At 40.7% G+C, this 16,846-nt stretch overlaps 2 protein-coding genes across 3 annotated transcripts in view; both read right to left on the bottom strand.

The window, feature by feature from the left end:
- LOC139548220 (zinc finger protein 850-like) overlaps positions 1–16,846 on the bottom strand; it is a 132,805-nt gene that overhangs the window by 4,584 nt on the left and 111,375 nt on the right. Inside the window, exon 2 of one of the 2 annotated variants that reach the window (XM_071357770.1) lies at positions 4,837–4,852. The exons of the other annotated variant lie outside the window; for it this stretch is intronic. Coding sequence (XP_071213871.1) covers positions 4,837–4,852 — 16 coding nt within the window. The remainder of the gene's footprint in view (positions 1–4,836; positions 4,853–16,846) is intronic. 2 annotated transcript variants of the gene reach the window in all.
- LOC139549119 (zinc finger protein 73-like) lies at positions 6,679–16,166 on the bottom strand. The gene is made up of 2 exons (XM_071359263.1): positions 15,525–16,166; positions 6,679–9,662 (listed from the first exon to the last, which is right to left on the bottom strand). Exons 1-2 carry the CDS (start codon positions 15,913–15,915, stop codon positions 8,845–8,847), a joined length of 1,209 nt encoding a protein of 402 aa, XP_071215364.1. The 5' UTR covers positions 15,916–16,166; the 3' UTR covers positions 6,679–8,844.

A 16,846-nucleotide genomic window follows, 5' to 3' on the forward strand; every position in this document is an offset into this window, starting at 1 on the left:
TGTAAAAGGTGATGCCAACAGCGTAGCCATGATGTTGTACAACAATTGACGTCTGTAATGAATGTTAAAATTATTTGACAATTGTCTTAAAATGAGCAAGAATAGTCATATTTTAGTAGTAACATCGATGATTGTAGAGTAGAAATAAGTTATTCATGTTGTTGAAACTCTAAGCAGTGTGCCAGATGACTTTTGGTCTCCAATATAGGCCCCTTTCTGTGTTTAAAAAAATTGTGGCACAAGGGCGATGCGCACACAATTTGATTGCAGAAACACCTCCCTGCTAATGAGGAAACCACAAGTTATGGATGTAGTATATCTGCCTGGAGCAAAAATGGTGAGCAAAGCTTTTAGTTTTTCACAATGTATTCTGAATGCGAATGGGGGAAAACTCAGGGGAGTAACCTCTATTTCCAGGTTGATTATGAGTACATTTCACACTACTTTGGATTATAATTGTAAGGCTCGTTTGAATGTCTTGCTTAATATAAATGTTTGCTACAGTATTAAGAATTATGTGTAATTATTGAAGAACCGCGTTAATGACAGTATACATTTGGGTGTTGCTAATAAAGTTAAGATTTCTTTGTATTTCACCTTTATTTAACCAGATAGGCCAGTCGAGAACAAGTTCTCATTTACAACTGCGACCTGGCCAAGATAAAGCAAAGCAGTGCGACAAAAAAACAACAGAGTTACATACACTTGGGATAAACAAACGTACAGTCAATACACAATAGAAAGTCTATATACAGTGTGTGCAAATGGAGTAAGGAGGTAAGGCAATAAATAGGCCATAGTAGCTAAGTAATTACAATTTAGCAAATTAACACTGGAGTGATAGATGTGCAGATGATGATGTGCAAGTAGAAATACTGGTGTGCAAAAGAGCAAAAGAGCAAAAAAAGTTTTAAAAAACATGGGGATGAGGTAGGCAATTGGATGGGCTATTTACAGATGGGCTGTGTACAGCTGCAGCGATCGGTAAGCTGCTCAGATAGCTGATGCTTAAAGTTAGTGAGGGAGAGTCTCCAGCTTCAGTGATTTTTGCAATTCGTTCCAGTCATTGGCAGCAGAGAACTGGAAGGAAAGGCGGCCAAAATAGGTGTTGGCTTTGGGGATGACCAGTGAGATATACTTCCTGGAGCATACTTCTCTGCTGCCACGGGTGGGTGTTGCTATGGTGACCAGTGAGCTGAGTTAAGGCGGAGCTTTACCTAGCAAAGACTTATAGATGACCTGGATCCAGTGTGTTTGGAGACGAATATGTAGCGAGGGCCAGCCGACGAGAGCAGTGGTATATGGGGATATGGTGACAAAACGGATGGCACTGTGATAGACTGCATCCAGTTTGCTGTGTAGAGTGTTGGAGGCTATTTTGAAAATTACATCACCGAAGTCAAGGATCGGTAGGATAGTCAGTTTTACGAGGGTATGTTTGGCAGCGTGAGTGAAGGACGCTTTGTTGCAAAATAGGAAGCCAAATCTAGATTTAATTTTGGATTGGAAATGCTTAATATTAGTCTGGAAGGAGAGTTTACAGTCTAGCAAGACACCTAGGTATTTATAGTTGTCCACATATTCTAAGTCAGAACCGACCAGAGTAGTCATGCTGGACGGGCGGGTACGGGCAGCGATCGGTTGAAGGACATACATTTAGTTTTACTAGCGTTTAAGAGCAGTTGGAGGCCACGGAAGGAGTGTTGTATGGCATTGAAGCTCATTTGGAGGTTTGTTAACCTTTATGGGATAGGGGGCAGCATTTTCACTTTTGGATGAATAGCGTGCCCAGAGTGAACTGCCTCCTACTCTGTCCCAGATGCTAATCAATCAATCAATCAAGTTTATTTTATATAGCCCTTCGTACATCAGCTAATATCTCGAAGTGCTGTACAGAAACCCAGCCTAAAACCCCAAACAGCAAGCAATGCAGGTGTAGAAGCACGGTGGCTAGGAAAAACTCCCTAGAAAGGCCAAAACCTAGGAAGAAACCTAGAGAGGAACCAGGCTATGAGGGGTGGCCAGTCCTCTTCTGGCTGTGCCGGGTGGAGATTATAACAGAACATGGCCAAGATGTTCAAAATGTTCATAAGTGACAAGCATGGTCAAATAATAATCAGGAATAAATGTCAGTTGGCTTTTCATAGCCGATCATTAAGAGTTGAAAACAGCAGGTCTGGGAAAGGTAGGGGTTCCATAACCGCAGGCAGAACAGTTGAAACTGGAATAGCAGCAAGGCCAGGTGGATACCCCCGGACAGGGCCAAACAGGAAGGATATAACCCCACCCACTTTGCCAAAGCCCAGCCCCCGCACCACTAGAGGGATATCTTCAACCACCAACTTACAATCCTGAGACAAGGCCAAGTATAGCCCACAAAGATCTCCACCACAGCACAAACCAAGGGGGTGCACCCCCCAATAATATATGCATATTATTATTAGTATTGGATAGAAAACACTCATATGTCCAAATAGCCACTTGTTGTTAGCGTGTTCAGCCCAGTAATCCATCTTCATGAGGCGCAGGCACTTCGTCCAGACAAAAACTTGAGAAGTTCCGTTACACTCCTTTAGAAACATGTCAAACGATGTATGGAATCAATCTTTAGGATGTTTTTAACATAAAACATCAATAATGTTCCAACCGGAGAATTCCTTTGTCTGAAGAAAAGCACTGGAACTAGAGGTAACTCTGTCGGGAGCGCGCGTCATGAGACCAAGGCACTCTGCCAGACCACTGACTCAAAGAGGTCTCATGAGCCCCTCCTTTATAGTAGAAGCCTCATTCAAGTTTCTAAAGACGGTTGACATCTAGTGGAAGCCGTAGGAGGTGCAACTTTATCCATATCTCAATGTGTATTCGGTAAGCCAAGCTTTAAAAAACTACAAACCTCAGATTTCCCACTTCCTGGTTGGATTTGTCGCAAGTTTTCGCCTGCCATATGAGTTCTGTTATACTCACAGACATCATTCAAACAGTTTTAGAAACTTCAGAGTGTTTTCTATCAAATACTAGTAATAATATGCATATATTAGCATCTGGGACAGAGTAGCAGGCAGTTTACTCTGGGCACCTTATTCATCCAAGCTACTCAATACTGCCCTCCTGTCACCAAGAAGTTAAGTGTCCAAAGTGTCCAAAGAAGGGCCAGATGTATACAGAATGGTGTCGTCTGCATAAAGGTGGATCAAGGAATACCCCGCAGCAAGAGCAACATCGTTGATATATACAGAGAAAAGAGTTGGCCCGAGAATTGAACCCTGTGGTACCCCCATAGAGACTGCCAGAAGTCCATACAACAGGCCCTCCGATTTGACACACTGAACTCTGTCTAAGAAGTAGTTGGTGAACCAGGCGAGTCAGTCATTTGAGAAACCAAGGCTGTTGAGTCTGCCGATAAGAATACGGTGATTGACAGAGTCGAAATCCTTGGCCAGGTTGATGAAGACAGCGACACAGTATTGTCTTTTATCAATGGCGGTTATGATATCGTTTAGTACCTTGAGCGTGGCTGAACAAAATAAACAAAATGGAGAACCGTGATTAATGAACAGTCCAGCAGGCATCAGCTATGTAGCCAAGTGATCATAGGGTCCAGTGAACAGCAATATATGAACTAGGGAAGCCGTTAGGTAGTCATTACTATGCTAGCCGGGAGATGCGCCTGGCTCGAGGCTAACTGGTGCTAGCTTCGGGACAAGGGTGTTAGCCACTATACCCACTCCAGTGCGTCCGGTGCAAAGGTCCAGAGCTTACGGCAGGAATCCGGTGATGTAGTGGCTTCTAGTCGTGTTAGTGAAGAGTCTGGGAGACATCAGCTGTGTAGCCGAGTGATCATAGGGTCCACTGAGCAGGCCGGGAGATGGGCCTGGCTCAAGGCTAGCTTAGGGGCTGGGCCACTCAGTGGCAGCTAGCTAGCTGCGATTATCCGGTGTAATGGTCCAGAGCTTACAGCAGGAATACGGTGATGTAGTGGAGACAAACAGTCCGATATGCTCAGGGTTGATATCGCGCTGTGCAGACTGACAGATATTATCCAGGCTAAAAGCGGCTGGTGTCTGAGCTAAAAAGGTAAAGGCCTTTAGCAGTGGCTAACAATGACTAAATAGCTAGTAGCTAATTAGCCGGTTAGCTTCTGATGGCTAGCTTCTGATGGAGGTTCTAGCTATAAGGTCAAAAAAAAAAAAAAGGAGCCACTAAATGATACATAGTTCGAGTGCATTTCAGAATACAAAAAAACTGTCCGACAGCAAGATCCCGTATTTAAGTTGAAGTTCATCATATGACAAGCGTAACGTTATGACTATAACTACTGTTCCCTGAAGGAGGGAAACTAGGTACAACATACTATCACAAATTCACGCCTCGCTGGAAGCCCCGCCTTCCACAGGTGATGAGCGTGAGGTTTGGATTTAATCCTTCAATTTAATACCGCTCTTCACCGACCCAGGAAGGGGTGGGGCCAATTAGGTGTTATACCTCATTTCCCTCCTTCAGGGAAGTGTAATTATAATCAAAGTTACACTCCCTTTCAGTTGGTCAACTTCGGTAGAACATACTATGGGGAAATGCAATCATTCCCCAACCGACCCAAACGAATACTAAATGAAACAGCCCATGGCAGATCACCCAGACCTGACCCCGCAAGATTATATATCCCCCCAAATTATATATTCCATCTTTAATATATATACAAGCTTCACCAAAGCCCTTTTTTGACTCTCAGATCAATTCAGTGTCTATAAATGAATTCTCTGAGAGTGCTTACAAAACAATTCTTAGTTTCATTTATAGCCAAGATACACCCCTCTCAACTTACAAAGAATCCTTTACCCGAAAGAGGAGTATCCTATCGCTAGACAGCATCAGCTATAAATCATCGTTCAGTTTGATCTCCCAAGACAAGGTTTAAATCTCATGCTTGATACTTCACTGTCTACCAAAACATTACCTCATCCAATGGCATATATCAATTGTCATTTCTAGATATTCCCAAACCTGGACAAACTCAAAATCAGACAGTGAGCCTCTTAGGTCAAATACTAGGTCAAGATAAGGGCAACCTCAGACGGGAAATACAATTGGTTCCAAACACTGCCAAACTCCTTCCCCCTATGAGAAAAGTAGGGAGTGACTGGCGTACAGACATTGTATGAGATAACTAACTGGTTCCCCAATTAATAACTCCATCCCGTCACATGGTTTAGGAATAGTTACAGACACGTTCCCATAAGAAAACAACGTTCCCATAAGAAAACAACTGTCCTCCTCCCCTTCTGATATTCTACTTAGCACCACATGGTTTAACATATACATTGACTTATGAAGACAAGCCTGACCTCTCCCCTCTCTGGCCCCAAGTTACTAATCCCTAGCTCAGAAGATTCTAATGACAAGTATCTCACAAGCATATGATGAAAATAACATCTTATCTATCTATGTTACCTAGCTAAATCTGATTCTGCCACGACACGTCAGAGCAAAAACCAAGCCATGAGGTCAAAGGAATTGTCCGTAGAGCTCTGAGACAAGAATGTGTTGAGGCACAGATCTGGAGAAAAGGTACCAAAAAATGTATGCAGCATTGAAGGTCCCCAAGAACACAGTGTCCGCCCTCATTCTTAAATGGAATAAGTTAGGAACCACCATTACTCTTCCTAGAGCTGGCCGCCCGGCCAAACGGAGAAATCGGGGGAGAAGGGCCTTGGTCAAGGAGGTGACCAAAAACTCGATGGTCACTCTGACAGAGCTCCAGAGTTCCTCTGTGGAGATGGGAGAACCTTCCAGAAGGACAATCATCTCTGCAGCACTCCAACAAATCAGGCCTTTATGGTAGAGACCAGACGGAAGCTACTCCTCAGTAAAAGGCACATGACAGCCCGCTTGGAGTTTGCCAAAAGGCACCTAAAGGACTCTAACCATGAGAGACAAGATTCTCTGGTCTGATTAAACCAACTCTTTGGCCTGAATGTCATGTGTCATGTCTGGAGAAAGTCGGTACCATCCCGGTGAAGCGGTGGTCATGGCAACATCATGCTGTGGAGATGTTTCTCAGCAGCCGTGCAAATTGTCCGCTGGTTTTGGGTGTAATTTCTCACCCATTTTGTCAGTAGGAGAGTTAATTTCCCCTCAGGCACACACATTAGTTGATTGTTATTATGAAGGTCATTTGTATAGAATGTACTTTTCCCCACTCATTCACCCCATCTCTTTACATTGCTTATTTATATGTGGTGACCTGACTGCGTCCTGACTGCGTCCAGACTGTCAAAGGCCCATCCTGGTAGATCTGAACCTAATTCAGCTTGGAGTGATCAGATGACAGAAGTCACATTTAGGTGCCAGGTGTAACTGATGCTCCATATCCATTACTTTGAGTGTTTTATATAATATGACTAAATGTGTTTCTGTGTTGCAGGGGCAGTCAAGAAATGGAACTGCAAGGCCACAGAACATGACATAAGCAGAGCTGTGGGAGACCACCTCAAGCCCCTGGTAGAGCCGGGGGTGGTGTTTACCACTCCACCAGCAGAGCTGTGGGAGACCACCTCAAGCCCCTGGTAGAGCCGGGGGTGGTGTTTACCACTCCACCACGCCTTCAGCAGGCTGGAAAAGTGGGATAGATACTGTTTTTCATACTAAGATGGAGGGTCTGTTGATTGGTCAGTCATTGGGTTCATTTGTTGAAATCAAATCAAGCTTTATTTATACAGCACATTTCAGACATGGATGCAACACAATGGCTTCACAGGAGAAAACTATGAATATAAACAGAAATATTTAGTACACAACAAACAGAAGATTAACTGAAAGACTAATGAACATTCTAAGGAAATGCCATTGATTAAAACACGAATTGAAAGCAATATCCAACCCAAAATATAAACTTGTTTTTTAGGAGGGGTTCTCAAAGACACTATGGGGGTGTCGACTGAAAGTTGACTAGTAACAACAACTGGGACATAAAAGACACCCACCATGAGACCCACTAAATCTGCCCAAGAAGAGGCAAACAAAAGAAAAACCCACACCAAACTTAAAGACAGGAAGCAAACCAAAAAGGTGGAGCAACTAAAGGTGTTGACTCTCCACATCTATCAAGACAACTGGAGCACTGGGCCAGACACTCTTAAATAGAACCCGGACCAGCTCAGGTGAAACACCTTCCCACTAACGAGATGGACAAGCCAGCACAGGTGTAACACACACTGACTAACGAGGTGACACCAATCAGTGGGTCCTACGTGCTAACGAGCTATACGTGCTAAAGTCCAACCTCAAAACATAAATGGAAAAACCAAAGACTAACTAACACCTTAAGTTTGCTCACCAACAACAGAAAACAACTTAAATTTCACATTATAATCAACTACAATGCTTCACCGTCACCAATATAAACATGGTGTCTGTCTACTGGCAAACAACAATTAAAAACAATATTTATTTTTTATTATTCCCACAAAGATTTTTCTTTCTATAGCTTCTAGAACTCACTAGCTTCTAGAACTCTTGTCTTCCTGAAACTCACCATCTTCTAGAACTCTCGTCCCCTTGGAACGAGCCCAAACAAAACTAATCTCCAATACGGAAAAACGTGCAGTAAAAATAAACTGTGATCCATGGCAATGCACTGGCTAAACGCACAACACAAAACATTTTGACTGCCCCCCCTTGAGACAATCAGCAACCAGGTTGTCCTTACCACGGACGTGTCTGATTTCAAGAGGAAACTCCTGCAATATCCGTAGTAACTTTCCACCTCACTGCAGAGCTTCTCGCTCTTTTCAGGGTTCACTAGATAGGCATGTTGTTGGATCGGGGCCCAGTCCCCAATGTCATGCTCTGGTACATTTGGTTTGGCACATGAGAGAATGAACCCTGATATTCTAAAAACAGGGCAACAATGTCAATATAATTGAACCCAAAAAACTGTCAGTTGGTTGCATGAATAATTTTCATTACTAAATGTTACATGAAATGTAAACATGAAATATTTGATTGCATAGTATTATTTTCAACGTCTTTTCAATTACATTTTGCTAGGTGGGATAGCCCCAATATCAAAACACAGTTTTAACGTGTCCAAATCAATAATCAATATGCAGAAACAGTTTGGGATAAATTGAAAACCTAACATGTGGTATATACACAAACATCTGCCACAATAATTGTCTTTTTTAAAACAAGCTCCTTATAAACTGCACAAGCACCAAAAACACTGTTGTTTTGACAAGTAGCAATAAATCACTGATATCAATTAGGGGGGAAATCAGGTTGTCCGTGCTGTTGAAACTAACAACAAAAGAAAAACATGGAAATGGGAGATATCTTTTAGCTCACTGGTTAGAGGACAACCTGCAGAAGACAGTCAGCTACATATTGAAATGATGCATTTAAATCTAAGGGTTGCTAAACAAAGGAACACAACACTTATTTGTCATCACTCATCGATATTATGTTGAAATCAGTTGATTCTGGGAATAATGTGTACATCACTGGTTAGAGGACAACTCTTTTTTTGTTAGTCACTTTGTGTTAAATCACATAAATAATACTCTTTCAATTCAGAGCCTGGATTTCCCCCAATGAGCCTAATATCCATATCATGTTGAAATCAATTGATAAGGGGGCAAACGTTTAGGGTTCTACATTGTGACATTCTGACTGACTGACTGCAGAGTATATTAATATACTATATATTAAAACATTCTACATTGAGACATTAAAATGCTCCTACTACAATGTTAAAACATTCTACATTGTGACATTTTTCATTGATATCATGAAACAACTCCTTCATATATACATTTTCTGATATTTGATCAGAGATCTTTTATCAGATTATCTCTGATCACAGCTAAGAGGTTTCTCTCCTGTGTGTGTTCTATGATGTATAGTTAGATAGCCAGAAGAAGAAAATCTCTTCCCAAATTGACCACAGCTATAAGTTCTCTCTCCTGTGTGTGTTCTATGGTGTATAGTTAGATAGCCAGACGAAGAAAATCTCTTCCCAAATTGACCACAGCTATAAGTTTTCTCTCCTGTGTGTGTTCTCTGGTGTATAGTCAGATTGCCAGAAGTAGAAAAACTCTTCCCACATTGATCACAGCGCAGATTCTCTCCTGTGTGTGTTCTCTGGTGTATAGTTAGATAGTCAGAAGAAGAAAAACTCTTCCCACATTGATCACAGCTATATGGTTTCTCTCCTGTGTGTGTTCTCTGGTGTATAGTTAGATAGCCAGAAAAATAAAAACTCTTCCCACATTGATCACAACTATAAGGTTTCTCTCCTGTGTGTGTTCTCTGGTGTAAAGTCAGACTGCTAGATTTAACAAAACTCTTCCCACATTGATCACAGCTATATGGTTTCTCTCTTGGGTGTATTCTCTGGTGTAAAGTCAGATGGTTAGATTTAACAAAACTCTTCCCACATTGAGCACAGCCATAAGGTTTCTCTCTTGTTTGGATTCTCTGATGAATTTTAATGCCTGATGAGGTGAATCTCTTCCCACAGTCAGAGTAGCGGTGAGATTTCTTCCCTGTGGATCTCTGCTGGTGTTTCTTTAGGAGTTTTGACTTGTAGAGACTCTTCTCTGCCTCTTCAGCATCATGAGGTTGTTGAGGCTCCCCAGAGATTCCACGATAGTCCCGTATCTCTCCTGTGTGAACAACAAAGTCAGACGGTTAAAGGCCCACAACAGCAGAAATCCACTGTTTATTTGAGGTAAAAGGTGATGCCTAAAGGTCTGTTAAATGACTTTACAATTGTCTAAAGACAGTCAAACCTAAGCCGGGTGGCAGACGACCTTTGATCTCCAAAAAAGGCCCCTTTCTGTGCTAAAATTGCAGCACGAGGGCGATGCACACACAATTTGATTGCAGAAACACCTCCCTGCTAATGAGGAACCACTAGTTATGGATGTAGTATATCTGCCTGGAACAAAAATAGTGAGCAAAGATTTTAGTTTTCCACAATGTATTCTGAATATTACAGCACAAGATCAGGAGTGCTACTGAAGGAAACTCACATTAACTTCTTCTGGCTGCAAGCCCGAGGCCGCCCACAATATGACAACAGCCAGCTCAAGTGCAGGGCGCGAAATTCAAAATATATATTTTTTAAATATTTAACTTTCACACATTAACAAGTCCAATACAGCATATGAAAGGTACACATCTTGTGAACCCAGCCAACATGTCCGATTTTTAAAATGTTTTACAGCGAAAACACCTCGTATATTTATGTTAGCTCACCACCAAATACAAAAGAGGACAGACATTTTTCACAGCACAGGTAGCATGCACAAAGCCAATCTAACTAACCAAGAACCAACCAAACTAACCAAGAAACAACCAAAGAAACCAACAAACAACTTCATCAGATGACAGTCTTATAACATGTTATTCAATAAATCTATGTTTTGTTGGAAAAATGTGCATATTTCAGGTATAAACCATAGTTTACATTGCAGCTACAATCAGAAGTTGCACCGAAAGCAGACAGAATAATTACAGACACCAACGTCAAATACCTAATTACTCATCATAAAACATATCTGAAAAATACATAGTGTACAGCAATTGAAAGACAGGCATCTTGTGATTCCAGACAATATTTCCGATTTATCAAGTGTTTTACAGCGAAAACACAATATAGCGTTATATTTGCTTACCACAATAGCCAAAAACACAAGCAAATTCCCAGTAGCAAAAGTAAGTGATCGTAACAAACAAGCAAAAGATATATAATTTTTGACTAACCTTGATTTTCTTCCTCAGATGACAGTCCTATAAAATCAGGTTATACATACACTTATGTTTTGTTTGAAAATGTGCATATTTAGAGCTGAAATCAATGGTTACACCGTGTGCTAACTTAGCTACTTTTTCCCACTACGTCCGGATTTTTCCTGACACTTTTTCTGACACATATTCTGACCAAATAGCTATTCATAAACATAACTAAAAAATACATGTTGTATAGGAAATGATAGATCCATTAGTTCTTAATGAAATCGCAGTGTTAGAATTCTAAAAAATAACTTAATTACGATATGCAGCTTCGGTATAGCTAGAGTACCCAAACGTTGGACGCCGGCGACTAGTACAACATGTTCGACAGATATATGAATGAGCGACACGACATACAAAGAGCCTGTATTCCATCTCAGACCAAGATATACACGAAATTTCTTCTCTCACAGCCTCTTGACATCCAGGGGAAGGTCTATGAAGTGCACGTAGACTCTTACGTTTCATGCCCATGTATAGGCAGGAAGAAAAACAGAGCCTCAATTTCAGACTTTCCACTTCCTGGTCAGGAAGTTTGTGCCAAATTAATTCTGTTTGACTCAAAGATATAATTCAAACGGTTTTAGAAACTAGAGAGTGTTTTCTATCCAATAGTAATAATAATATGCATATTGTACGAGCAAGAATTGAGTACGAGGCCGTTTGAAATGGGCACATTTTATCTGGCTACTCAATACTGCCCTTGCAGCCCAAACAGGTTAACATCCGCTAACCACGCGTGTGAGAAATAACATCCGCTAACCATGTGTATGTGACCAATAACATCCGCTAACCACGTGTATGTGACCAATAACATCCGCTAACCACGTGTATGTGACCATTAACATCCGCTAACCACGTGTATGTGACCATTAACATCCGCTAACCACGTGTATGTGACCATTAACATCCGCTAACCACGTGTATGTGACCATTAACATCCGCTAACCACGTGTATGTGACCATTAACATCCGCTAACCACGTGAATGTGACCATTAACATCCGCTAACCACGTGTATGTGACCATTAACATCCGCTAACCATGTGTATGTGACCATTAACATCTGCTAACCATGTGTATGTGACCAATAACATCTGCTAACCATGTGTGTGACCATTAACATCTGCTAACCATGTGTATGTGACCATTAACATCCGCTAACCATGTGACCAATAACATTTGATTTGACCTGACCCCGCAGCAAGTTGTCAATTTATTCATTGTCTTTTGTTTGTCAATGTTGACGCACACCTGATTACACATATAGTAGTAGGACTAGTCTACCTGGTTACACATATAGTAGTAGGACTAGTCTACCTGGTTACAAATATAGAGGTAGGACTAGTCTAACTGGTTACACATATAGATGTAGGACTAGTCTACCTGGTTACACATATAGAAGTAGGACTAGTCTAACTGGTTACACATATAGAAGTAGGACTAGTCTACCTGGTTACACATATAGAAGTAGGACTAGTCTACCTGGTTACACATATAGAAGTAGGACTAGTCTACCTGTCCTGAGCACAAATGTAGGCCTATAAATATGCCTATTTGGGGATGTCTGATTGTGAGTTGTGGAGCTTCTCAAGGTAATGTTTTTTTTCCACCTCAAACAGCAAGTAATCAAAGTCTAATCAAAATCAATTGAAAATGAGAATAGTTCCTCAAAGTATTTGAAAAATATTTCCAGCTCTCGCCCTTTCGATAACCACTCAGCATTAAAGGGAAAAACGTAATGCGCTGATCCAGTGGAAATGTTATAAAATACCTGATTACTTCTTATTCCTTTCACAAATAGCCTACAGCTGTGTCGGTCGAGAACTCACTGGCAGGGGAAACTGAGGGCCCAGAATATTTTATACAATGTTTCAAGTTCGTTATAGACAGGCCATGTGATTTATAGGACAGTTATTAGCAATGTTTTTATTTGTTGGCTTTATGTAGGCTATTTTTTACATAGTTGGCATCTAGAATTCATCCATGATGTCATAATGGCAATAAAAGTTATTTAGATTTGTATAATTTTCATTTAGATAGAATGTAGATTAATCACAGACAATGATTGAGATACTATTATAAATGAAATTAAACTGTTCCAGTAAAATGTGAATATGAAAATCATAACTGGCACGCAGATCAGTAGAAATGGTAAGATACATTTGCACTACAAATGTAGGTTGCTGACTGCTTGTGTAGCCGATTACCAGCAAAGTCAGAATGTATGAAGGACAGCAAGAGGAGGTGGATCGGAAAGAGTTTCTTCTTCTGGTTGGGCTGTATTGATGTAATGGCATGAAAATAAATGCTGAATATTATACAATGATTTATCAACAGCTCTAACAATTTGACCCTACAGGAAATCTACACTGGCAATTCTAGAATATACTATATATCCCAGAAACCTGTTAAACTATCATTATGACATCATGGATGAATTCTAGAATATACTATATATCCTAGAAACCTGGTTAAACTATCATTATGACATCATGGATGAATTCTAGAATATACTATATATCCTAGAAACCTGGTTAAACTATCATTATGACATCATGGATGAATTCTAGAATATACTATATATCCTCGAAACCTGGTTAAACTATCATTATGACATCATGGATGGCCAGTCCTTGTATTCATAGTGTAGTGAATTCAGGGGGTAGCCCTGAGCTGAACTCAAACATGGGTCCAGCGACGGTCAAGCCAACACCTTAAAACTGTTACGCCAAGATGTCTGAACTTTTTGACGAGGTCGCTAGGTGTTGGATTACGGTTGATACAATAGCTTTCTCTATGAATTTGAGAGTGGTTACATTTCTCCAGCCTCCATCCCTCAGCTGTTTACCAAACCAAGTCTCTGGGCAGCCATTTTGTTGCTGTTTAAATACTAAGTTGTCCCTTTAAAAAAGCCACACAACAATCAATCAACCAATAAAAAGCTGTAATTCCACCACTATTTTGCTAATAAGATGATGGATGGGGCTGGAGAAATGTAACTACTTTCAAATTCATAGACAGACCTATGGATGCAAGGACTGACCATCCATGATATCAACATTATAGTTTTAACTATGTTTTGAGGCTTTACAGTGTTGATTTACATTGTTTCTATACATTGAAGTAAAAAAGCTTATTTGGGGTTCTGATGGGGTACAACAGTTGAACTAAGCTCATGAGGCATGTGTTATATTCTTCAAGAATCAATGGCTATAAATAAATAATTTAAAAATCAAAATATGGATGTGGTAATTGCAGATTTCCCCTTTAACACCACACATCCTTCCAGTGACTGGAACGAATTTCAAAAATCGCTGAAGCTGGAGACTTATATTTCCCTCACCAACTTTAAACATCAGCTATCTGAGCAGCTAATCGATCGCTGCAGCTGTACATGTACTTTTCTGCTCTTTTGCACACCAGTATCTCTACTTGCACATCATCATCTGCTGATTTATCACTCCAGTGTTAATCTGCTAAATTGTAATTCTTCGCTACTATGGACTATTCATTGCCTACCTCCTCATGCCTTTTGCACACACTATATATAGACTTTCTTTTTTTCTACTGTGTCATTGACTTGTTTATTGTGTTATTGGCTTGTTTATTGTTTATTCCATGTTATTCCATGTGTAACTCTACGTTGTTGTCTGTGTCACACTGCTTTGCTTTATCTTTATCTTTATCCCCATACACTACCCACCACTGCGACCTGTACACTCTCGTTGGCTGGCCCTCGCTTCATACTCGTCGCCAAACCCACTGGCTCCAGGTCATCTACAAGACCCTGCTAGGTAAAGTCCCCCCTTATCTCAGCTCGCTGGTCACCATAGCAGCACCTACCTGTAGCACGCGCTCCAGCAGGTATATCTCTCTGGTCACCCCCAAAACCAATTCTTCCTTTGGCCGCCTCTCCTTCCAGTTCTCTGCTGCCAATGACTGGAACGAACTACAAAAATCTCTGAAACTGGAAACACTTATCTCCCTCACTAGCTTTAAGCACCAGCTGTCAGAGCAGCTCATAGATTACTGCACCTGTACATAGCCCATCTATAATTTAGCCCAAACAACTACCTCTTTACCTACTGTATTCATTTATTTATTTTGCTCTTTGCTCCTTTGCACCCCATTATTTCTATCTCTACTTTGCACTTTCTTCCACTGCAAACCAACCATTCCAGTGTTTTTATTTTATTTATTTTTTATTAACTTGCTATATTGTATTTACTTCGCCACCATGGCCTTTTTATATTTTTATTTATTTATATATATATTTTGTTTGCCTTTCACCTCCCTTACCTCACTTGCTCACATTGTATATAGACTTATTTTTCACTGTATTATTGACTGTATGTTTGTTTTACTCCATGTGTAACCATATGTTGTTGTATGTGTCGAACTGCTTTGCTTTATCTTGGCAAGGTCGCAATTGTAAATGAGAACGTGTTCTCAATTTGCCTACCTGGTTAAATAAAGGTGAAATAAATAAAAATAAAATCTTGGCCAGGTCGCAGTTGTAAATGAGAACTTGTTCTCAACTGGCCTACCTGGTTAAATACAAAAAGTCTTAACTTTTGACACCATGGCCACCTGGTTAAACTATCATTATGACATCATGGTCACCATGTTAAACTATCATTATGACATCATAGCCACCTGGTTAAATAAAAAAATAAAACAGTTCAACAACTGCAGAGTTTGTGCCTCTGTTTTTAAGGTAGTACTTACTTGTGTTAATCAGGGCCCGTTCATCCTTAGAACCATTGGATGCCTTAAGATGCGTTTGGGAACCCGAGCCCAGATATTCAGTTTCCTCCTCCTCTTCTTCCAATGTGATAGTCATCTCCCCATCCTCCTCTTTCACTCCAAAAACTGCAGCCTCCTCTTTCTCCTCCTCCTCTTCTTTTACTGTAACATCCTCCACCTCTTTCACTCTGAACGCGTCTTCCTCTTCTTTCACTGAAACGTCTTTCTCTTCTTCTTTCACGGTAACGGCCTCACCGTCTACTTCTTGTTTTACTGTGATATCCTTCTCTTCCTTCTCCTCTTTGACGAGAGCTTCTTTCTGCGTCCAGCAGTCCTCCTCTTCATTAACAAGAGAGTAGCTTAGTGACCTCATGGTTGGAGATGTTAGCTAGCTAGGCTAATGCTAACTTAACCAGCCCGCTAGATGAATAATAAAAACAATACCGTAAATATGAAATTAAAACGGATAACTAACTAAGCGACAGAAGTGGTTTTAAAATACAGTGGCAAATATACACTAAAGCGTCTAAAGAGCTTTATTGGTTCGTCTATTTTGGCTAGCAAGCTACCGAGGTGGCTGACTGTCTGTTGCTGCTGTTGAAAGAAGCGTTCCGTCCACTAGATTATACGTCACAGTAGCAGCATTGCCTTAAAGTCGCAGACCTCATCTGTTGACTGGAGTGGGCAACGCAGTTGAGTAAAATGTAAATTTAATTTTCAGACAAAAAATTAAAGGGTAGGATTCAGGGAATTAGCTAGTCCTAAAATATTAATTAGCCCCCCCTAAATAAATCAATATCAGTCAATATATTTTTTCTGTGATTTCTTATTTCTTCTTATTTCGCCATCGCATCTTAAACATCTTATCGGCCCGGCACTAGGACCGGGGGAGGCTGCTGCTGCGCTAGCGACTGTTAGACTTTCTTCAGCAAAGATGGCGGACAGAAATACTAGGAGAGAGGGGTAACCCTACACAGAACTGAACTGAATCAAAGATGGAGACAGAAATACTAGGAGAGAGGGGTACCCCTACACAGAACTGTACTGCATCAAAGATGACGAACATAAATACTAGAAGAGAGGGGTACCCCTACACAGAACTGAACTGAATCAAAGGTGGCGGACAGAAATACTAGAATGGAAGCAACTGTAAGGGATTATAACGTCATAACGAATCATGCAAAAAACATGTACAGTTGACAGGAATGTTAGTTCATGTAGAGACAAATGATTATGCATTTTTTTATCATAAAGTTAATTTATGAAAATCGCCATTTAGCAAGGTAGCTGACATTAGCCAGCTA

The sequence above is a fragment of the Salvelinus alpinus genome, chromosome 2, assembly GCF_045679555.1.
Source record: "Salvelinus alpinus chromosome 2, SLU_Salpinus.1, whole genome shotgun sequence".
Lineage (NCBI taxonomy): Eukaryota > Metazoa > Chordata > Actinopteri > Salmoniformes > Salmonidae > Salvelinus > Salvelinus alpinus.